Consider the following 24,362-nt stretch of genomic DNA (forward strand, 5'->3'; position numbering starts at 1 on the left):
TAACACCAACAGCACAGCACCGAAGAAAAAAAATCAGCAAGTAGGACGACATTAAACTCAAAAGCTGCTACACAGCAGAAGAAACAATAAAAAAAATGGAAAGGCAACCTACAGGAGAAAATATTTGCAAACCATATATCAAATAAATATATAAAGAACTCCTAAAACTCAAAAGCAACAAAAATCTGATTTAAAAATGGGCAGAGGAGTGGTACCTGGGTGGCTCAGTCGGTTAAGCATCCAACTCTTGATTTTGGTTCAGGTCATGATTTCAGGATCGTGATGTCAGGGTCATGAGATCAAGCCCTGCATCGGGCTCCATGCTCAGCAAGGAGTCTACTTGAGATTCTCTCTCTCCTTTTGCCCCTCCACCCCACTCTCTCTAATAAATAGATAAATCTTTCAAAAAAAAAAATGGGCAGAGGAATAGGCATTTTTCCAAAGTAGGTATCTACATGGCCAAGCACATGAAAAGATGCTCAGCATCACTCATCATCAGTGATATGCAAATCAAATTCACAATGAGAGATCACCTCACACCTGTTAGGATGGCTATTATCAAAAACAAAAGAAATAATATGTGCTGGCAAGGATGTGGAGAAAAGGGAACTCTTGCACACTGGTGGTAGGAATGTATGTCAGTACATCTACTATAGATAACAGTATGGACGGTCTTCATAAAATCAGAAATACAATTCTCATATGATCCAGCAATTCCACTAGTGGATATATACCCAAAGAAAATGAAAACAGGACACTGAAGAGATATATGCACTCCCATGTTTACTGCATTATTATTCACAATACCCAGGATATGGAAACAACCTAAGTGTCCATCAACAGATGAATGGATAAAGCAGGTGTGGTATATATATGTGTACACACACACACACACACACACACACACACACCAGAGTATTACTCAGCCATGAGAAAGGAGGAAATCTTGTCCACTTGCAACATGAATGGACCTTGAAGGCACCCTGGATAAAGTTTCCATGCCAAGTGAATTTTTCTCACGGACTCAGGTCCCAGCACAATGAACAGGAATCCCACCTGGAAGATAAAACTCTCTTATCTGAGCTCTCTCTCTGTAGAGCTAAATCGCAGACAGAACCCCCCAAAAGAGCTTACCTTGTATTTCTGTGATCAGATTTGTTACTCATCTCCCAAGAAGTGGGCAAAACCTGCAGGATGTCGCCATTCTCAGAAGCCATCAAAGACTCTGATCCCAGGTTCAGAAGGGAGGACAAGGTGGAGCTGCATGAGGGTGACACCAGCACTCTGTGCGGAAGTGTCACTTGATTGAAGGGACAGCTTCCCAGTCTTTCCTGATCTTTCACAACCTTGACATTTTGATGAATACTGGTTGGTTATTTTGTAGAATGGCCCCCACTATGTGTTTGTCTGATGTTTTCTCATGATTGGGATGATGTATGTGTGGGACAAGAATACCACTTAAGAGATGTGTACTTCGCAGAGCATCGTATCAGGGAGTTCATCATGTTGCTATGTCTTATTACTGAGACACGTTAACCATTCTGTTAAAGTTATGTCTGCCAGGGTCCTCTGCTGTAACGTTACTATTTTTCTCATTTTAATTAATATCTTAATACTAGCATCTGTTAATGGATAGTGTCTGCAGTAATCATTGATGTGTGGTTTGCCTAATGATGGTCTTATTTCCTTCATTTAGATGACTTTTAAAGATTTTAAGAAATATTTTCAATTTCAATTTGTAATTTAAAAGAAGCCCAAATCATCAAATCACCCATAAGACCTCCTGGGCACTTGTGCAGGAGTGGGGTCCATTCACAGGATACCAACAATTATAAAATTCATTTAGGCTTCCTAGTTAAAATATCATTACCACATGGCAACCAGAGGTACAATTCGTATTTCATTGGGGAAGTCGTTTTTAACATTTTCCGATCCTAGACAATTAATAATAATTCAGAAATTGTATTATTTTAACATCTACAATAATAAATACCAGACTTCATGAATGCTTATGTCATTTAAAATTTGGATATCAAAAACAATCTTAAAGTAAGATGGTACTCCTTTTATATATTCTTTTATGTACATATATATGGGTTTTAAATATACGGGAAAGGAAGATGTTAAAGGTTACACCCTGAACTAATAGCAATGGTTACAGCAAGGAAGACTACCAATGTCCAAGTGGTGGGTTCAAAAAAAACTAATGATTGAAAGATTTACCTTGAAATAATTTCAAACTTTAGGTAAGTTGTAAGAAAAGTGCAAAGAATTCCCATATCCCCCATAGCTAGATTCCCCAACTGTTAACATTTCACTGCATTTGCTTCATATCTCTGTCTGATCAACTATCCTATTATCATTATTCTTTTCCTGAGTATATGAGACAGAGCTACGGATGTCATACATCACAATTCCTAAGTACTCCACCAGGCCTTCTCCTAAAACAAGGACACTTTCTTACAGAACCACCAACTAAATATGCAAGTCAGAAAATCAACCCTGGTAGAGCACTATTGTCAAATCCACAAACCCCATTCCAATCTCAACAACTGTCCCAACAAAGTCTTTCCTTTCTGGTCCTGGATCCGGTCAGTCTGGGTTTGTCCTGTGTTTCTTCATTACCAGACTTTCTTGGTGGTAACCACAGAAAAGATGGATCAGTGTGTATGTCAGGGGCCACACAATGCAGACCATGGTGATATTAGCCTGGATCATCTTGTCATTTTGGTGTCTGCCAGGTTTCCCCACCATAATATCACCATTATCCCCTTTGAAATTGGTATTTGTGGAGATATATTCTGAGGTTATGCCAATAATCTGTTCCTCATCCACTCACCAATCTTAGTATCTATTAATAATGTCACTAATAATAGATCACTACTATCATGGTTACCAAATACTGGTTTTCTATTTCCATTATTCCTCATACATTTACTAGTAAGGAAGAGATTTCCCTTCTCCCCACTTACTTATTTCTATGGATTCATGGCTTTCTGTTTTATACCATAGGTTATACTCCATTGTTACTATTCATTTTTATGTTCAAATTATTCCAGATTTGGCCAATAGGAGCATCTTCAAGATGGTCTTATAGTAACTTTTGCTATGCCCCCATTATTCGTTGAGCCATTCCTTGCCTTCTCTCACAGGAAGATGTTTTAGGCTCATCTGCTTTTCCAGGCCCAGGTCTGGAATCAGGCATTTACCAAGGACTTCTGCTTCCTTTAAGTGGAAGACAGTATCTAGAAACCAAACTCTGGAAGCTAGTGCTCATAGCTCCTGGGATGGAGTTGCTTCTGAGCAATCTCAGCATAAAGAGCTAGGAAATCTGTGTATGGAGGACATTCATACACACACACACGCATGTGTATGTTTGTATACACACATGTATATCTGCATATACATGTGCATGTGTCTACCCACATATGTACACACACACCTATAAATGTATCTAGGTTTAAAAAATGATCAATTCCTACCAGTACCTCCAATTCTGATTCAACCCCTCGGGGTTCTGTTCCATCTTCCACCTTTCTATATTTATAAATACCTTCAACAGGGAGAAACTTGGCTCCCATTTTCAATACATTCATCTTCCCCTCAATGCAATCAATCTCCAACCACGCTATCTCCAACCACACAATTTCCTCTATTTATAATCTCCTTAGCCACCAACTCCCCAGTGTCCCATGTCTCTGTGATAGGAACAGTAGTGCTACTCCGTTCCTCTGTGTGGAGCTCCTCTCTTCACCTCACTGACCTGCAATGGGACTGCTGTCCTTGTGCTGGAAGGGAAGGGAAAAGAAAGGAATAGCTGTAATTTGAAAAAAGAATATATTCCAGTATTATTTGTAAAATAAAAATAATAAAAATGAAGAAATAACGCTACAGATGGAATGTTTATGTCCATATCACTTCTTCCCTCCAAAAAAATCATGTGACAAACTAATCCCGATGTATTAATCCTATTAGATGGCACACAAATTCAATACTATTGAATGATACCAAATGTCAGTATTATTTATGTTAACTTCTACTGCTTGACTGGGTTGGGTCAGCCGACTTTTCCCACTATAACCACACTTACGTTTTACCAGCTGTCATGCTTGGCCAACAGTATATGCTTGAGGACTGCAAGGATGGAGGAGGGCAAAGGGACATGCTTCTTCCCGGGCTTTCCGTCCGCATCCTGTGCTGTCAGCACCCTAGCAATGCTGCTTCACACCCCAGTCAGGCATGGAGTCTTCTGAGAGATGCAGCTAAATTCAGTTTGCAGTTTTTCTAACACTCGCACACCAGCGTCATCATGCCCCATCAGAGAAACCAGTGCCAGGCAACCAGCACTCTCTCCTCAGCCAGTATGGGCCCCAATCCCGAGAGGCCCCTCCTCTGGGCTCTGATACCCACATCAGTGGGACAGGTTCCTTTCAGAGGCCTGCACTTCAGCTCTGAGGGAGGCCCCCCCCACCCCATCCCTTCATTTGACCAGCCTAGAGCTGGTAGCTGCGGCCTGCAGTTGCTATCTTAGTGATACATTTGGGTTTCATTTTTCCCTTTTCGATTCCTGCTATCTTTATATCTCAGTGTGCCCTTTTACCCTTTCAGATCCCCAGTTAACAACTGTATACCAAGTTAACAGTGCTTTAGATCATATTGTTTCTGTTCAAATCACTGCTATGGTTTCTGTCTTCTGACAACCCTGGTATGTCTCACTGCAATTTAATCTCAGGAAGAGTAGAACTTACATTTTATTTACTGTTGTACAATGCCTTCTACTTAATAAGTGACTAATAAATACTGATCGATTCAACAAATGTTTGTATTTATAGTCACTAAAACGTTTTTCTCACTGTGGGTTGAGGATTCAGCTCTACTCTGGATAAAGTACACAATGTCCAAAATTGTATTGTTCATAATCATGAAAAATTAGAAACAAGATGCCTTTCAACAGAATTAAGTTATTTTAATAGAACGGAGTATAAGATGCTAAAAAATTACAAGAGCTACATATATAAACACGGACATAACTCAAAACCGTTATGCTGGTTTTAATAAAGGAATAGTGTTCAGGATAAGGCACAAAGCGTGATGTGACAAAATGTTACTAGAACCACTGAAATTCACAATGAGTTTATACAAAGCAGCAAAAAGCAGAGAGTGAAGAGCAGTGAAATCATTGGTGTGGGGCAGTAGGGTGGTATCCTATGGTTGGCCCATCTGGATTGTGCACCACCAGAATAACGGGGACCTGAATACAGGGCCTAGAAATGTAACAGCCACACCAAAGGATAAACCTCTATACAATAAAAATGTGGTTTCAAATCAGTGAAATAGGGGTGAATGAATCAAAAGGTGAAAGATCAATTGGCTATTCATTTGGAAAAAAACAAAGTTGGATTTTTAGTTCATACCATATTTAATCAACAACAGAAAAAGGTCAGTAGATGATTCTATTCACTTTAAACACGTTTCGTATGTTTTAAAGACAAATCTGACAAAATACAAAGTTTTAATAAGAATTTTCTTGTATCAACTCAAGAAGCAGAAATACATTTCATACTATGGAATGACAGACCATTTTATTTCTAATGTTCAAGTTCTAAACATAAATGCCTTTAGCTCTAATAACAAAACTCTGACCCAAACTGTTCAGTACCTGTGAGGTAGATAATATTATATCCATTTTGCAGATGAGGAAATTGAGGCGGAAATTGAGGCAGAAATTAAATCACTACATAGATCACTCAAATAATAAGTGACAGACATAGAACAGCTTGTCTGAAAAAAACACGTATAATTGTAGGAGGGAAAATGTGGCATTCTACCACACTAAATACAAATGCAGATAGTTTTTTGCTCACATAAAATCTGACCTTCACACTTAAAACTTATATAAGCATATTCTTTGGATATAACACAAATATAAAATGGGGAAAATTTCTTCAACAGACCCTGCTTTCAATCTGTACAGAATAATAAGTACTAATGTTCAAGGCCAATTTTGAAAATTGATTCAGATGTGTATTATAAATAACTGTGTACTGAATCATTGCATACTTCAAGTAAATCTTGATTTTATCAGTCGTTATTTGGTCATCTCCTAAAAGAACAGTTTGTTAACAATGTCTATACTGATTTACACGTGCCACCAAAAAGTAGAAAACACACATGATGCATGGTATTTCATGCATTCAACGCTTCTTTTAAAAAATATATATTGTGGTGTAAGAATATGATGGGACAACAATAGCATTTAGTGTCAGAAATCGTACTGTATGTTACAAAAATTATTTAGCTAAGGGTGCATTGTTCCTACTATAACTATTTTGGAGGCTACAACAAAATCAAGCATATAGAAAGTAGCCGTTAAAGAGCACACTCCTATGTATAAGCCTAACAAAGCTCAGAGGCTTATTATTACTCATGTAAACAAGCAGTGCTGTACTTTATTCACATAGACAGTGCTGTACTTTGAGTTTACATATATTATTCACATATACACTTAGTGCTGTTACTTTAATCACATATACACTTAGTGCTGTTACTTTGATGTTTACAAAGTGCTGTTACTTTATTCACATATACATTTAGTGCTGTTACTTTGAGTTTACATATATTATTCACATATACACTTAGTACTGTTGCTTTGATGACTCAACTCACTTGTGCCTTCTCAAAGCTACATATTCTTTGTTGACCGTGACAGTCAAATAAATATCCCGTGTTAGATTATTAATAAGATATTTAGTATTGCATCCAAAACATTGCTTCCAGAATAAGATTATTTCTAGATGAGGATGTTTTCCTCACTTCCTAAACTGACAATTTTCTTTTGTTATGTATTCTCTGATAAATAAATCTTGAAATGTTTTTCAAGTTAACTAGCTTTTATTCTACTCTCAATTATCTGATGGTCAATCAGATGTAGATTCTTTGTGAAAATTTTCCTATATCCATTTCATTTTGGGGTGTTTCAATTCGTAAATTTCTGATTTACAAAATGCTTGACTTGTTGATGAAAGTTTATTAAAATGAAGAATACTGAGAGCAGTTTCCCTGCCCACTGAATTCTCTGACATACAGTGTTTCTCATACCTTCATTAGATTCACGAGGTATATGAGATGAGGGATGGCTAGAATATACCATGACAACAAAAAGCCCTAAACATGTAATGGCTGAACAAATCCGAAATTAATTTCCAGTTCATGACAAAACTTACAAGTGATGTTAGAGAAGGCAGAACTCTGTGCAGGACCCTGGTTTCTTCTAACCTGTGAATCTGTAATCTCTAATGATTAGCTCCCAAGTTACCCTGAGGATGATCTCCATTACCCTTTGATAAGGAAAGAAAAATGGGAGTAGGAAAAATTCCAAATGAGGTCCTTTACAGGCTTGGAATTTGTTTCAGAGGTCATATGGCCTCATGTGAATGGAAGGAAAGCTAGAAAATCTTGACTAGTTGTGTAACCACAAAGAGAAATGGGTATTGGGAAAAACAGAGCAAGTTTCTGCCACAGAGCTTCTACCCTATGTGAATTCCTTGATGATGAGTAAGCGCTGATTTCCGGCCAAAAGTTTTTCCACATTCACAACATTTATAAGGTTTCTCTCCTGAGTGAATTCTCAGATGGGTAGTGAGGGTAGATTTATGACGAAAACTCTTCCCACATTCGTTACATTCAAAGGGTTTTTCCCCTGTGTGAGTTCTCTGATGATTAATAAGAGTTGACTTCGTAAGAAAAGCTTTCTGACATTCATGACACTGAAAGGGTTTCTCTCCTGTGTGAGTTCTCTGATGTACATTAATGGCTGACAGATGACGGTAAGTTTTACCACATACATTACATTGAAAGGGTCTATCTCCTGTGTGAGTTCTCTGATGTTGAGTGAGGGCTGACTTCTGGCAGAAGGTTCTCCTGCATTCATTACATTCATAGGGCTTTTCCCCCGTGTGAGTTCTCTCATGTCGAGTGAGGGATGACTTCTCATAAAAGGATTTCCCACATTCATTACATTTATAAGGTTTCTCTCCTGTGTGAATTCTCTGATGTGCATTAACATCTGACTGCCGATAGAAAGTTTTCCCACACTCATTACATTGAAAGGGCTTCTCTCCTGTGTGAGTTCTCTGATGAACATTAACTTCTGACTGCCGATAGAAAGTTTTACCACATTCGTTACATTGAAAGCGTTTCTCTCCTGTGTGAGTTCTCTGATGCACATTAACGTCTGCCTGCCGATAGAAAGTTTTACCACACTCCTTACACTGAAAGGGTTTCTGTCCTGTGTGAATCCTCTGATGTGCGTTAACATCTGACTGCCGATAGAAAGTTTTACCACATTCCTTACACTGAAAGCGTTTCTCTCCTGTGTGAGTTCTCTGATGCACATTAACATCTGACTGCCGATGGAAAGATTTACCACATTCATTACATTGAAAGGGTTTCTCTCCTGTGTGAGTTCTTTGATGTGCATGAACGTCTGACTGCCAATAGAAAGTTTTACCGCATTCATTACATTGAAAGCGTTTCTCTCCTGTGTGGATTCTCTGATGTGCATTAACATCTGCCTGCCGATAGAAAGTTTTACCACATTTACTACACTGAAAGGGTTTCTCTCCTGTGTGAATTCTCTGATGTAGCTTAATGTCTGACTGCCAATGGAAAGTTTTGCCGCATTCATCACATTGGAAGCGTTTTTCTCCTTTGTGAATTCTCTGATGTACCTTAATGTCTGATTGGCGGCGGAAAGTCTTCCTGCGTTCATTACATTGGAAGTGTTTCTCTCCTGTATGAGTTCTCTGATGTTGAGTGAAGGCTGACTTCTTGCAGAAAGTTTTTCCACATTCATTACATTCATGGGGTTTCCCCCCTGGATATGTTCCCTCATGTCGAGTGAGAGATGACTTCTTACAAAAGGACTTCCCACATTCACTACATTTATAAAGTTTCTCCCCTGTATGTGTTATCTGATGGTCTGTGAGGGGTGATTTGTGACTTGTTTTCCCACATGAATTAAATTCATGGGGTTTCTCTCCTGTGTGTGTTCTCTGATGCACTGTGAAGTTTGACTTGTAGTTGAATGTTTTCCCACATTCACTACATTTGAATAGACACTCATGTCTCTGTTTTTTCTGAACTTTAGTGAAATGTGACATCCTGCTGAAATTATTTTCAATCTGATTGCCTTTGCATTGTTTTATTTCGAAGGAGACCCCATGACATTTCAAGAGGGATGCCTTCTCACAGGTTTGTCCATGTCCATTATATTCACAGATTTTCTCTCCTGTGTCAATTTGCCTGCGTGGAATTACTGTGGTCTTTTTTCCTAAGGACTTTCCACCGTCATATTTTAAAGTCTTCTCTGAAGATTGACTATTTACGTGCTGAGTAATACCATTCTTATGACCAAGGGCTTTCTCATATTGATTATTTTCATGAGAAATCTCTTGAGTATGAGGTTTTTCCTGCTTAATATCAAGTAATTTCTCATATACATTTAACATGGGAGGCTTTTTTCTTGAAGAATTTCTCTTACTACCAACTGATATTAAAATATTTTTCAAATTCATTCCATGTAAGTCATGTTTACAGGGCATTTTTCTTGAAGGAATAAACTTTGTACTCATATTAGATGATTTTCTTAAAGCATAAACTTTCTCTGAAGTCACTGTTTTGTTGTTTAATAAAACTTGTGGCAAATATTTGTCTTGGTTTTTCTGGATTCTCTCTGTTAGGTGAGCTTTGCTGTCTTCTAGAAATGAAAATATTGAACAAACCATAAGAATTTTACAGTTCCAATGGAACTGGATTAACATACAAATGTTCTATTATATATTTGACTTTTGGTTTCAGTAGTACCTCAGGATCAAAGTGCCTTTTTCCCACCCAGTTCAAGAAAACGTATGTGGAAAAAGAAAGAAAATGAAGATATAAATTCAAGAAGCAGCGAAGAGAGGATGGAAGATTGACAGATCCAGGTATGAGAAAAATCACAGAAGATAAGATGGGTCCAACTGAGCTAACGAAAAGTAATTGGAATCACAAGAAAAATGAGTAGACAAAGGTGTTTATGGAGAAAAAAGAGACATTAAGGAGACAGACTAGGTCTAATACTCTCAAAGCTATATTTTTTTAGTAACGCCCAAACAAGTTTTCATGCTTCCAGTTGAATTTCCCTCCTACACAATAGCAAGATAAATTTCTGAATGCACCAATGGCCTTATGTTCAAGGAAAGAGTCATCAGACTGTACTCTAATTCCCCTCCCAAGAGGAATGCCAACATCCCTAAATAAAGTATAAAATAATGACAAAATAAGTAATCTTGTGCCAACATAGATCTGATGTATCACCCTATTTTGGCTTTGATACTTTCATATTGCTCTACTATAGCCACTCAACAGGTGAACCCACCATGATAATCACATTTGTGTTCACTTACTTTTCCATAAAATAGCATTACCAGTGCGAAAATACTAATACTTAATTTTGGTTTATCTTTCACATTTCACATGTCCACATTTCAGGTTTCTGTTTATTATCAAAATTTAAGGATCATATATTTCCAACCAAATCCCAGGAAATGAGTAACATTTATGTTGATTTACCATTTAAAAAATACTGTCCACATTTGCTACCCAGTGCAACGAAGTCTATCCCAAGCTAAAAAACCACAGCAAACAAAATTTACACCAACTAAATGCACATCAGATTTCAAGCTGCCATTCTACAACTCCCAGTCAATATCCTCTGCACCAGTTTAGTCAGTTCTTTGTCTCATTAAATTACTCATTCTTGACTACAAGGTCAAAGTGCGTTCTCTCACTCAGAGCCAAGGCTAGGATGTACGCTATTCAGTATCTAGAAAAATGACATAACACCATTATTCCAAACCTTCAAGAATGACTTTTCAAATCTTCCCACTTTCAAAACTTTCAAACTTATATTCATTCTAAATCTAAAAATAGACGAGCTGTTTTAACACAACCATAAATAGCACTGCTTTGTAATATATACTGTACTTCATCTAATGCAATATACACATATTTAACATTCTAAAATCAGAATGCATCTTATAATTGATAACAGATCTGTGATAAGCAGGCCACAATATAATGAGCAGAATATTTTTTCCTTAGTGGTTCATCACATAATGGTCTAGTTACAATCTATGGCTTCTTAGATTTGAGAGAATGACAATTTTCTTCTTAATTAAATGCTGAATTTAAAGTGGTTCATGCAATTTTATTCTCATTCTTCAATCCAGATGATGGCAAACTTTTCCTTAAAGGGCAAAATAGTACACATTCTAGATTTTGTAGGCCATACCTGTCTGTCACAATATTGAACTCTGCTATTAGAGCATGAAATTGGCCAAAGCCCGTATGTTAACAAAGGAGTATGGTTGTGTTGCAAAAACATTTTATTTACAAAAACATGTGGTAGGTCTGCAGACCATACTTTATAACCACTGCTCATAACAGGGTGTTGTTAAGTCTGATTTTCTGTGAACCTGAGTAATTTTAAATCAATAGACTTCAACACGCTGGGTGTATGAGCATTACCTGGAGAGCTTTTTCAAACACAAATGTTTAGACACTATGCCGTTTTATTCCTGAATCAGGAATTACAGGTTCATGTAAGTAATCAGACAGAGATCCTTCACAATGTTTTCAGAATATGAAATTTTTCCTCTCCTTGATTCCAATCAACATGTGTTTATCAAATGCCTATTTCAGGTTATATACCAAAGTAAGAAAGAATAACACAATCGCCATTTTCTTTGTTAGATCATACCCCAAGTGTGAAAAAAGGTAGATATGATCAGGTAACAGATCATTTACTTTTGTTTTTTCTGAAAGACCCACTGCACACTGAGCACTGAGAGAAAGAAGAGATTACACTGGCTCAAACATTTGAAGTCTCTTTCTTGGAAGCAGATACACTTAACTTGTACTATAAGGACATTCAATATAATAACAGTAAAAACAGTGTTTTACTTATATACTAAAAAATGTTCTGAGTAATTTTCACTTATTAACTCATTTAGTATCTAGTCAGGGAAAGCAAGAAAGGTGTGACATGGGAAAGCATACAGTATGCCTAAGTGACATTTGATGCGAGCGGATCTAATGATGTTTAGCCTAAGTGTAAACAACATAAAAATAAAATTGGAGCAGCCAAATAAGGCACAATGCAGTAGCCAATAAAAGGCAAGTTAATTTAAATTTCATGAAATAAATAATAGGGGGAGCATAGGTTTATCTTGTCAGGCTACTGAAAAAAAAAACGTATTCTAGGCAAACAAAAACACAAAATTACCACCATCAAGAACAAAAAAATTCTCACCAACTACAATTAGGAATGGGGAAAAAATAAAAGCATGAGGGAATATAGTTCTTACTGATATTGACGTAAAGCAAGAACATGAAAAATATTAGAAGTTTACAAAGAAAAAATACTCAAGAATACAAAAGAAATAGTTTGTCACGTGTGCTTAATAATTTTGTTACCAATTTCTGGTTTTATCAGACTATAACTAGGGAATGTCTTATTTCCTACTCTGTAGGATTTACCGAGGGTTTCCTTTTAGCATCAAATACACTTCCACTTGTTTGCAAATGTTTTTTAGGCACTAAAATAGGTCTTTTTCCCATTTTTTTTTTAGGTATCAACAGAAGGATAACTGTAAAATTAAGGAGACTGTACTTTTGTTACATTAATCTGATAAATATGAACTTGTAATCCTATTAATCTATAGGTAATTTGTTTAAATAGTATCAAGTACTACTATACAACACGTAACACTGAAAACATTGTTTCCTCCCTTCTCCTCAAGAACCAAATTTTAGTAGACTTTATTACCTTTCTTAGTTTTATCTTTGTGCTATTAAACACAAAAAAGCCAGTATTACTTGTTTGTCTGCATAAATGATATCCCTGGACCCCTAAATTTGAACAATCAAAAAACAGTTCACATTCCTTCTCAAGCATTACCCTTTTCTCTTCTAATTTTATCATATATATATCCTTCTTCTACTTCTAAAGTAGGTGCCACTAGGAAGAGATTCTTAGAAAACATTTTAAATAATGTCCAACTCCTAGACTGACCACCTAGATTATAATTCCCCCTGGGTTCCTCACTAACCTTTCTGGTACTCACTAACTCACCTGGGTAGTTCTGGTATAGAGATTCTTCCTCCAATATCCATGGCTCCTTTCCTTCTTCCAACTTGAAGATCACCGATGGCTTTTTAATGAGATACCCTGTAAAAGGAAAAACGACATAGTTTGGACATGGGCTACAGCAATTCTAAAGGAGGGAGGACATAGAATTTCCAGAGCTGCACCTTGATGATGCTCATTTAAACCTTCAGAGGATGTGAGAATACAAAAATTGCTCCTTGTGCTCAAAAGAGATTAACAACCTCAGACTCCTGAAGCAAAAGTCTCAACAATATTAACTCTGAAAGACCAAAAGTTTTGGTATCTAAGAAACAAAATGCATGCTATACAAAATCTGATGTGAAAACTGCTTACCCACTGAGACAAGGTGACTGTAGTTCTCCAGCATCACATCCCTATACAGGGTCCTCTGAGCAGGGTCCAGGCACTGCCACTCCTCCTGGGAGAAGTCCACAGCCACATCTCCAAATGACAGTGACCCCTGGAACAGCACATTTCTGCTCAGTCTGAAGTGGTCACAATTGGGGCGGCACAGGAAAGAAATATGGAAACAAATTCTTCCCACTGTTGAGAATTGATGTTACAATATGCCTACTGTGTACATTACCTTGTATTAGGTTTTATAGAAGAAAAGTAAAAGAACATTCTGCTTATTTTATTAATGCTCTACACCTTGAAATGCCCTGGATGTGAATACTAAGGAGAATAAAACACTGTTCTTGTCCTCTAGAAAACTAAATACTACACAGACACAACACAGTCCAAAATTGAAAATAAGGTATTACTAGAACATATTAGAATATGTAAAAAGTAGGGGCGCCTGAGTGGCTCAGTCGTCAAGCGTCTGCCTTCGGCTCAGGTCATAATCTCAGGATCCTGGGATCAAGCCCCGCATTGGGCTCCCTGCTCTGTGGGGAGCCTGCTTCTCCCTCTCCCGCTGCTTGTGTTCTCTCTCTTCCTGTCTCTCTCTGTCAAATAAATAAATAAGATTTAAAAAAAAAAGAATATGTAAAAAGTAAAGAAAATGTAAAATGTATACTGGAGTCAGAAAAGAAAGATTAACTATTTCGTATCACAACTTGTGCTTAATTGAAGAGTTAAAGCTGTAGGGCCTGTAATGTGAGTGTGAAACCCCTTCAGACCACAGACATGGAGGAGACTTGCACCTTCTTACAGGCATCTTTTCTTTTCCTCCCTCCCCCTCTCCCCCTTTTTTTTAAATTTACTTATTTATTTTAGAGAGGAGAGGAGGGACAGGGGGGGAGTGAGTCTCAAGCAGATTTTGCACTGAGCACAGAGCTCCCTGCAGGGCTCGATCTCATGACTCTGAGATTATGACCTGAGCCAAAACCAAGAGCAGGATACTCAACTGACCATGCCACCCAGGCTCCCCTTTACAGGCTTTTTCTCTGTGAACCCCACTGGGCATTTACTCTATTCCTTGAGGGAGGGCAGGATTATGCACTGAGTCTACAACTATAGCTGGGTGCAGGGGGGTGGGGAGGGGCAAGAGAACCAAGAAGGACACAGGACAGACATAAGGACACAGAGCAGGGTGCCTAAGTGGCTCAGTTGTTAAGCATCTGCCTTCCGCTCAGGTCATGATCCCAGGATCCTGGGATCGAGCCCCGTATCAGGATCCCTGCTCAGTGGGAAGCCTGCTTCTCCCTCTCCCACTCCCCCTGCTTGTGTTCCCTCTCTCGCTGTCTATCTCTGTCAAATAAATAAATAAAATCTTTAAAAAAAAAGGGTGGGGGGACAGGGCAGACCTAACACTGAAGCTGTATTGGAGTAAGACAACACATTCTGCCCACAACTTCTCACCACCAAGCTAACAAGCTTAGAATAACAAGTACCAATAGAATATTGCTGACAGAAAGACAGGAGATAAATAAAAGCATGTAAAGAGACCCTCTCTGAGACACAGAGCAAAGAGAACCCTTAAAACTCAGAAATGAACAGAAATAGCTCTGGTAAATGAACCTGTATCCTAAAACACAAGGTATCTCTACAGAAAGTCAAAGTCTATGCCGCATTGAGAGTAGTAACAGAAAAATAACTCTCAAATCCTGCCAAACTCCTAACTAGTTAAACCCCTGGACTAAAGGCCTAGCAGGGAATTACCCATTTCCAGCAATAAAACATAGTTACCCCAGTTCAGAGTATGACACAAGATATATACATTTCAACAAAAAGTTACAAAGCATATGAAAAGGAAAGAAACTAATAAAATACTACCAAGATACAGAGTAACCATCAGAAACAGATATTACATAGATGTCGAAACTATCCAACAGAACTTGAATTATAACTAATTATGTTAAAGACTCTAAGGTATATTAAGACTCAAAAGGTATATGACATGCAAAATCAAATGGATAATTTCAGCAGAGAACCAAATGGAAATCTAGAAATGAAAACACAGTAACAGATGAAAAACATCTTCAAAAGGCTGATCAGCAATCAGCACAGTTAAGGAAAGAATCAATGAACTTGAAGATGGGTCAAGAGAAATTACCCAAACTGAAATTTAAGGACAAAAAAAGTGAAAAATAGAACAGAACATTAAAAAGCTGTGAAATAGGGGTGCCACGGTGGCTGAGCCAGTTAAGCAGCTGCCTTCAGCTCAGGTCATGATCCTGGAGTCCTGGGATTGAGCCCTGCATTGGGCTCCTTGCCCAATGGAGAACCTGCTTCTCCCTCTGCCCCTCACCCCTCTCATGCTCTCTCTTGTGCACGTGCTCTCTCTAATAAATGAATAAAATCTTAAAAAAAAAGTTGTGAAATCTGTGAAATACAATAAAATGTTCCAACATATACATAATTTGGACGTGGGTGGGGGGAAGAATGGGACAGAAGAAACACTTTCAGAAATAGTGTCTTAAAATTACTCGCAACTGGGCTGCCTGGGTGGCTCAGGTCCGTTAAGCATCCAACTTTTAATTTCGGCTCAGATTGTGATCTCAGGGTTGTGGGATTGAGCCACACGTCGGGGTCCCCAGGCAATGGAGAGTCTGCTTGAGATATTCTCTCTTGTCCCTCGGAGCCCCCCCCCCGCCACCCCAAAGATAAATAGATAAATCTTAAAAAAAATGTTGCAATCAATGACGGAAAACAAACCAAAAATCCAAGAAGTTCAACAATACCAAGCTGCATTAATGCCTCCCAAAAGCATAAAGACACACAACATATTAAAACTGCAAGAGAGAGAGAGATTGAGAATGAGAATCCTGAAAGCAGCCAGTGAACAAGAAAATATTACAAAAAAGGAATAAAGATACAATTAAAACAGACTTTTTACCAGGAACCATATAAACTAGAACACAATAAAATGACGTACATAAAATGTTAAAAGAAATGTTATAATCACAGCACAAAAGGAGCAGTTTGAAAAGCACCTGGGTATATTTTAAGATTTACTAACTAATTTGAAAATGTGTGCAGGAAGTGCTGGGATCTACAAAAGCTTTCTCCAGAAACAACGGAGCTGGAGGGCACTATTTTCCTTGCCCTCCCAAAGCCCAGCCAGATGCTTACAGAGCCAGTGCAAACACTCTCCATCTACCTTTCTAGCACAATGTGCCCCACGCCAGTGCTGCCCCACCTAACCCACCCTGGGTTTGGTGCTCCTCCAAAGTGGCTTCCACCCCACCATAGCTGGTGGGCAGCCCCAGCAAAGAAGGTGCCTCTCCAATGTGACTCAAGGCCTGAGCAGGAGGGGAGCTAATCCCACACACCAATGCGCCGAGACTCTAAGCTGGCTGTGCAGGGAGCAAGTGCTGCCCATCAGTGCACCCAAGCTGTCCCAGTGGCTAAGTGCAGACAACCAGGATGAGAGCAAGCCTTGCACACCAGTGTGCATGCAGCAGGCAAAGCAGGTCATTACATGTAGCTAAGCTGAGAGTAAGATACACCTACCAGCATGCCCACAGCAATCGTGGCTCAGCAACAATGCAACACTCCTGAAGCATCTGGTTCTGGTGACCAGGGGGACTGCATTACAGGGAACAGGGTCCCTTCTACACAAGGTGAGTACTTTCAAGACCAGTATACATAGCTGACCTACCTATTACACAGAAACAGAGAGGTAGACAAAATGAGGAGACAGAGGAACATGTTCCAAATGAGAAGAACAAGACAAAACCAAAAAAAGACCTAATCAAAATAAACATAAGCAATATGCCAGATAGAGTTCAAAGTAATGGCCATAAAGATACTTACTAAACTGGACAGAAGAGTGGATGAAGTGACTGAGATCTTCAACAGATAGAGAAGAACCAGCTGGAACTGAACGACAGAATAAAATGAAAAATATACTAGAATACTTCTTCAACAGATTGGAGGATGCAGAAGAATGGATCAGCAATCTTGAAGATAGAGTAATGGAAAGCAACCAAGCTAAACGGCAAAAAGAAAAAGCTACATTAAAAAATGAGGATAGGTTAAAAGACCTCTGTGACCTCATCAAGCCAAGTATCATTTGGATTATAGGGGTACCAAAAGAAAAGAGACACAAGGAAGCAGAAAAATTATTTGAAGAAATAACAATTGAAAACCTCCCTAACCTGGAGAAGGAAATAGACATCTAGGTCCACAATGCACAGAGGGCCCCAAACAAGATGAATTCAAGGAGGTCAAAACCAACACACATAATTAAAACAAATAAAATTAAAGATAAAGACAGAATCTTAAAAGCAGCAAGAGAAAAGCAGTTACACACAAGGTGAACCCCATAAGGCTATCAGCTGATTTTTTTCAGCAGAAACTTTACAGGCCAGAAGAGAATGGTATGATATAGTCAAGGTGCTATAAGAAAGAAAAAAAAAAAAAAACCTACAACAAAGAATATTCTACCCAGAAAGGCCACCATTCAGAACTGAAGAAGAGATAGAGTATCCCAAACAAACGAAAGTTAAAGGAGTTCATCAAACAAGCTTTAAAAGAAATATTAAAGGGACTCCTTTAAGTGGAAAGAAAAGGCCACAATGAGAAGAAAATAAATTTCACTGGTAATAGCAAACGTATAGTAAAGGTAGTAGATTAGTCACTTATAAAGCCAGTATAGAAGTTAAAATGCAAAAGTACTAAAATCAATTATATCTACAAAAATTACTCAAGGGATACACAAAATAAAAGGATACAGAATGTGACATATACGTAAAATGGGGAAGAGGAAGTAAAAATTTAGTGCTTTTATAATGTGTTCAAACTTAAGCAACCTTCAACATAATATAGATTACCATACACATACGATATTGTATATGAATCCCATGGTAACCACAAACTTAAAATCTGTAACACATGCACAAAAAAATAAAGAGAAAGGAATCCAAACATAAGACTAAAAAAACCATCAAACCACAATGGAAGAGAGTAGAAGAATGGAACAGAAAACAACCAGAAAACAATTAACAAAACAGCAGTAAGTACATACCTATCAATAATTACTTTAAGTGTAAATGAACTAAATGTTCCAATCAAAAAACACAGGGTGATGTAATGGATTAAAAAAACAAGATCCATCTATATGCTATCTAAAGACACAGGCCGACTCAAAGTAAAGGAATGGAAAAAAATATTCCAAACAAATGGAATAATCATTAAAAACAAACAAACAAACAAACAAAACCCAGGGGATATCAAAATCAAACAGAATAGACTTTGAAACAAAGATGGTAACAAAAACCAAAAAAGGTCAGGAGCAATCCAACAAGAGGATATAACAATTGAAAATATATACTCACCCAACATAAACAGAATTCAAATTCACGAGGCAATTATTACCATATGAAAAGAGAAATTGACACTAATACAATAATGGCAGGAAACATTAACAACTTGCTTACATCAATGCATGGATCATCCAAACAAAAAATCAATACAGAAACAGTGGCTTTGAATGATCCATTAGTTCAGATGGACATAACAGATATCTATAGAACACTCTACCCACAAACTGCAGAACACACATTCAAGGGCATATGGAACATTCTCCAGGATAGATCACATGCTAGACCACAAAGCAAGTCTCAATGAATTAAAGATGATTGAAATCATACCAAACATCTCTTCCAACTACAACAGGAGAAAACTAGAAATCGGTTACAAGAAAAAAACTAGAATAAATACAAATATGAGAATCTAAATCTAAACCTAGGGGCACCTGGGTGGCTCAGTCGTTGGGCGTCTGCCTTTGGCTCGGGTCATGGTCCCAGGGTCCTGGGATCAAGCCCCGCATTGGGCTCCCTGCTCATTGGGAAGCCTGCTTCTCCCTCTCCCATTCGCCCTGCTTGTGTTCCCTCTCTCTCTGTGTCTCTGTCAAATAAATAAAATATTTAAAAAATAATAAAAATAAATAAATAAATCTAAATCTAAATAACATGTTACTCAACAACAAATGGGTCAATGAAGAAATCAAAGAGAAAATCTGGAGAGAAATGAAAATGAAAATACAACAGTCTTAAATCTTGGAGATGCAACAAAAGCAGTACTAAAGGAAATTTATAGTGATCAAGACCTACATCAAAAACAAGAAATAACTCAAATAAATGATCTAACCTTACACTGAAAGGAACTAGAAAAAGAAAAAAACAAAACCCAAAGTTAGCACAGAGAAGGAAATAACAGAGGGGTGCCTGAGTGGCTCAGTTGGTTAAGCATCTGAGTCTTGATTGCAGCTCAGGTCATGATCTCAGGGTAGTGCGCCCTGTGTTGGGCTCTGCACTCAGCAAGGAGTCTATACTTGAGATTCTCTCTCTCCATGTCCCTCTGTAGCTCTCTCCCTCTGAGCTGTCTCTGTCTCTCTAAAATAGGGGGCGCCTGGGTGGCTCAGATGGCTGAGCGTCTGCCTTCGGCTCAGGTCATGATCCCGGGGTCCTGGGATCGAGCCCTACATCGGGCTCCTGGCTCAGCGGGGAGCCTGCTTCTCCCTCTCCCCTGCCTCTCTCCCTGCTCATGCTCTCTCTCTCTCTATCTCTATCTCTGTGTCTCAAATGAATAAATAAAATCTTTAAAAAAAAAATTAATTAAAAAATTAAAAAATTAAACAAATAAATAAATCTAAAAAAAAAAAAGAGAGAGAGAGAGAGAAGGAAATAATAGAGGGCGCCTGGGTGGCTCAGTTGGTTAGGCGACTGCCTTCGGCTCAGGTCATGATCCTGGAGTCCCTGGATCGAGTCCCGCATCGGGCTCCCTGCTCGGCAGGGAGCTTGCTTCTCCCTCTGACCCTCCCCCATCTCATGTGCTCTCTCTCTCTCATTCTCTCTGTCTCAAATAAATAAATAAAATCTTTAAAAAAAAAAAAAAAAAAAAAAAAGAAAAAAGGAAATAATAGAGATCAGAGCAGAAATAAATTAAATAGAGATGAGAAAAAAGAAAAAAGAAAAGATCAATGAGGCTAAGAGCTGGCCCTCCGAAAAGACAAATTAGCCAGACTAATCAAGAAAAAAAGTGAGAGGACTCAAACATAACGAGAGAGGATTAGTTAAAATTGACACCATAGAAGTACAAAGGACTATAAGAGATTACTATAAAAAATTACATTGGTAAAACCTAGAAAAAAAATTGACAATCTAGAAAAAATGGATAAATTTCTAGAACATATAGTCTCTTCTGAGACTGAATCATGAAGAAATAGAAAAATCTGGGGGAAAAGCACAATTACTAGAAATAAAATTGAACTGGTAATCAAAAAACTCCCAACAAACAAAAGTCCAGGACCAGATGGCTTTGCAGGTGAATTCTATCAAAGATTTAAAGAAGAGTTAATACCTATCATTCTCAAACTATTCCAGAACACAGAAGAGGAAGGAATGCTTCCTAATTTATTATATGAAGTCAGCATTACTCTGAAAGGAAAGCCAAAGACACTATAAAAGAAAATTATACACCAATATCCCTCAGGAAGACAGATGGAAAAATTCTCAACAAAATATTAGCAAACCAAATCCAACAATACATTAAAAAAATCACTCACCAGGATCAAGTGGGATTTATTCCAGGAATGGAAGGATGGTTCAATATACACAAATCAATCAATGTCATATTCAATGGTGAAAAGCTGAAACCTGTTGCCTAAGATCAGGAACATGACACTCTTAACCACTTTTATTCAACATAGTACTGGCATTCTTAGCCATAGCAATCAGACAAGAAAAAGAAATAAAAGGCATCTGAATTGATAAGGTGCAAGTAAAACTGTATTTGCAAGTAACATCATACTATATATAGAAAAACCTAAAGACCCCACCAAAAAACTATTAGGTCTAATAAATGAATTCAGTAAAGTTGTAGGATACAAAATTAATATACAGAAATCTTTTCTGTTTCTATACACTAATAACAAAATAGCAGAAAAAGAAATTTTTAAAATACCATTAACAACTGTATCACAGAGCATAAAATACCTAGGAATAAATTTAACTTAAGAGGTGTAAGACCTGTATTCTAAAAATTTAACATATTAATGAAAGAAATTGAAGCCAACACAAATAAATTGAAAGATATATTATCCTTATAGATTGGAAGCAATATTGTTAAAATTAAAATGTCCATACTACACAAAGCAATCTATAAATTGCAGCCTATAGATCTGCAATCCCTATCAAAATACCAATAGTGTTTTTCACAGACTAGAACAAAAAAATCCTAAAATTTGTATGGAACCACGAAAGGCCTCAAATAGCCAAAGCAATACTGAGAAAGAAGAACAAAGCTTGAGGTATCACAACCCTAAATTTCCAGAAATACTACAAAGTTACAATAATCAAAACAGTATGGTACTGTTGCAAAAATACATATATAGGTCAATGGAACAGAATTGTGAGTCTTATGCACATATAAAGAGAGGAAGAGAGAACACCAATTAATCTATGACAGTGGAGGCAAGAATATACAATTGAGAAAAGACACTCTCTTCAATAAATGGTGCTGGGAAAACTGGACAGCTACATGCATTAAGAATGAAACTGGGCCACTTTCTTACACTATAGACAAAAATAATCTCAAAATAGATTAAAAACCTAAATGTAAAACTTGAAACCATAAAATTCTGAAAAGAAAATACAGGTAGTAATCTCTTGGATATCAACCTTTGCAATACTTTTCTGGATCAGTCTCTTCATGCTAGGGAAACAAAAGCAAAAATAAACAGGAATACATCAAACTGAAAAGCTTTTGCACAATGAAGGAAACCATCAACAAGATGAAAAGGAAGCCTAATGAATGGGAGAAACTATCTGCAAATGACATGTCTGAGAAGGGGTTAATATCCAAAATATATAAAGCATTCACACAAACATCAAAAAACCCCCAAATAATCCAATTAAAAAGCGGGCAGAATGGTGGGAAAGTAAGTGTTGCCCCCACTATGAAAAACAGTATGGAGGTTCCTCAAAAAATTAAAAATAGAACTATATGACCCAGTAATTCTTCTACTGGGTATTCACACAAAGAAAACAAAAATAAGAATTCAAAAAGATACATGCACCCCTGTTTTTATTTATAATAGCCCAGATATGGAAGCAGCAATAGTGTCCACTGATAGATTAACGGATAAAGATGTAGTATACATACACAATGGAGTATTATTCAGCCATGAAAAATTAGAGCTTGCCATTTGTGACATGGATGAACCTAGAGGGTATTATGTTAAGTGAAACCAGACAAAGACAAATACCATATGATTTCATTTATATTTCACTTACATTTAGAATCTAAAAAATAAAACAAATGAGCAAACAATAGCAAAAGAGAAACAGACTCATAACAACAAAAAAGAGAGTAACAGACCCATAAACACAGACAACAAACTGGTGGTTGCAAAGAGTACAGGGGAGGGGGGAGTGGGAGAGATTAGTGAAGGAGATTAAGAAGTACAAACTTCCCAATTATAACATAAATAAGTCACAAGGATGAAAAAGTACAGCATAAGAGATATAGTCAAGGGGCGCCTGGGTGGCTCAGTCGTTAAGCGTCTGCCTTCGGCTCAGGTCATGATCCCAGGATCCTGGGATCAAGCCCCCCCATTGGGCTCCTGCTCAGCGGGAAGCCTGCTTCTCCCTCTCCCACTCCCCCCTGCTTGTGTTCCCTCTCTCGCTGTGTCTCTCTCTCTGTCAAATAAATAAATAAAATCTTTTAAAAAAAAGAAATACAGTAAAAAATACTGTAACTTACTTACAGTGATAAGCATTTCATGTTATATAATAGTTAACTCACTATGTTTTACATCTAAAACTAATTTAATATTATGTCAACAATACTTCAATTAAAAGTTAAAAAAACTTCCAAAACTAAAAAACAAAAACAACCCCCCACACACACAAGATAACTTCAAGAATTATTTATTAAAAACATCTTCAAAAATGAAGGAATAGGGGCGCCTTGGTGCCTCAGTCAGTTAAGCATCTGCTTTTGGCTCAGGTCATGATCTTGGGGTCCTGGATCAAGCTCCATGTCTGGCTCCCTGCTCAGTGGGGAGCCTGCTTCTTCCTCTCCCTCTGCCCTTCCCCCTGCTTGTGCTCTCACTCTCTCAAATATATAAATAAAAAAAATTTTTTTTTAAATGAAGAAACAATACCTTCCCAGAAAAACAAAAATTTAAGGAATTCTTTACCAGCCAAACTACTCTGCAAGAAATATTAAAGGAGGGACGCCTGCGTGGCTCAGTTGGTTAAGCGTCATCTGCCTTAGGCTCAAGTTCCGTATCAGGCTCCTTGCTCAGCAGGGAGCCTGCTTCTCCCTCTGCCTGCCTCTCTCACTCTCATTTTCTCTGACAAATAAAAAAATAAAATCTTAAAAAAAAAAAAAAAAGAAAGAAATATTAAAGGAATATGGCACCAGTGAAACTTGAATCTACACATAAAAATGAAGAGTGATAGAAATGGAATAAAAAAGGAAAATTTAAGTTAATTCCTCCCTCCCCAATTTTTAAGTGTTCTAAAGCAAAGGTTGGAAATTTTTTTCTGTAATGAACTAGATAGTAAACACTGTATTGTGAAGGTAGCCCCAAACAATACATAGAAGAAAGCATGAGGCTGTCTTCCCAGGAAACTTAATTTGTGAAAGCAGATAGGGAGCTGAATTTCACCCATGGGCTGCAGGTTGCCAATCCTTATTCTAAAGGATAGCCAACTGTCCAAAGCATAAATAGTAGTATTGTCTCATGTTCACACAG

General features: G+C 37.6%; 1 protein-coding gene across 7 annotated transcripts in view; it reads right to left on the reverse strand.

Annotated features, from left to right (window-relative positions):
- Positions 1 to 4,516: 4,516 nt before the first annotated feature.
- The window catches only part of LOC116648445 (zinc finger protein 84-like), a 29,142-nt gene continuing 9,296 nt past the window's right edge, over positions 4,517 to 24,362 (reverse strand). For 3 of the 7 annotated variants that reach the window (XM_032430428.1, XM_032430427.1, XM_032430429.1), the window contains 4 exons: positions 17,411 to 17,476; positions 13,544 to 13,670; positions 13,175 to 13,270; positions 4,517 to 9,757 (listed from right to left, as the gene is read on the reverse strand). In XM_032430428.1, the coding sequence (XP_032286319.1) occupies positions 7,527 to 9,757; positions 13,175 to 13,270; positions 13,544 to 13,670; positions 17,411 to 17,476 (2,520 nt within the window). In that variant the 3' untranslated portion in view covers positions 4,517 to 7,526. The other 4 variants (XM_032430431.1, XM_032430430.1, XM_032430432.1 and 1 more) reach the window with 3 other exon arrangements.

Source organism: Phoca vitulina, unplaced genomic scaffold (genome assembly GCF_004348235.1).
Source record: "Phoca vitulina isolate PV1807 unplaced genomic scaffold, GSC_HSeal_1.0 scaffold43, whole genome shotgun sequence".
Lineage (NCBI taxonomy): Eukaryota > Metazoa > Chordata > Mammalia > Carnivora > Phocidae > Phoca > Phoca vitulina.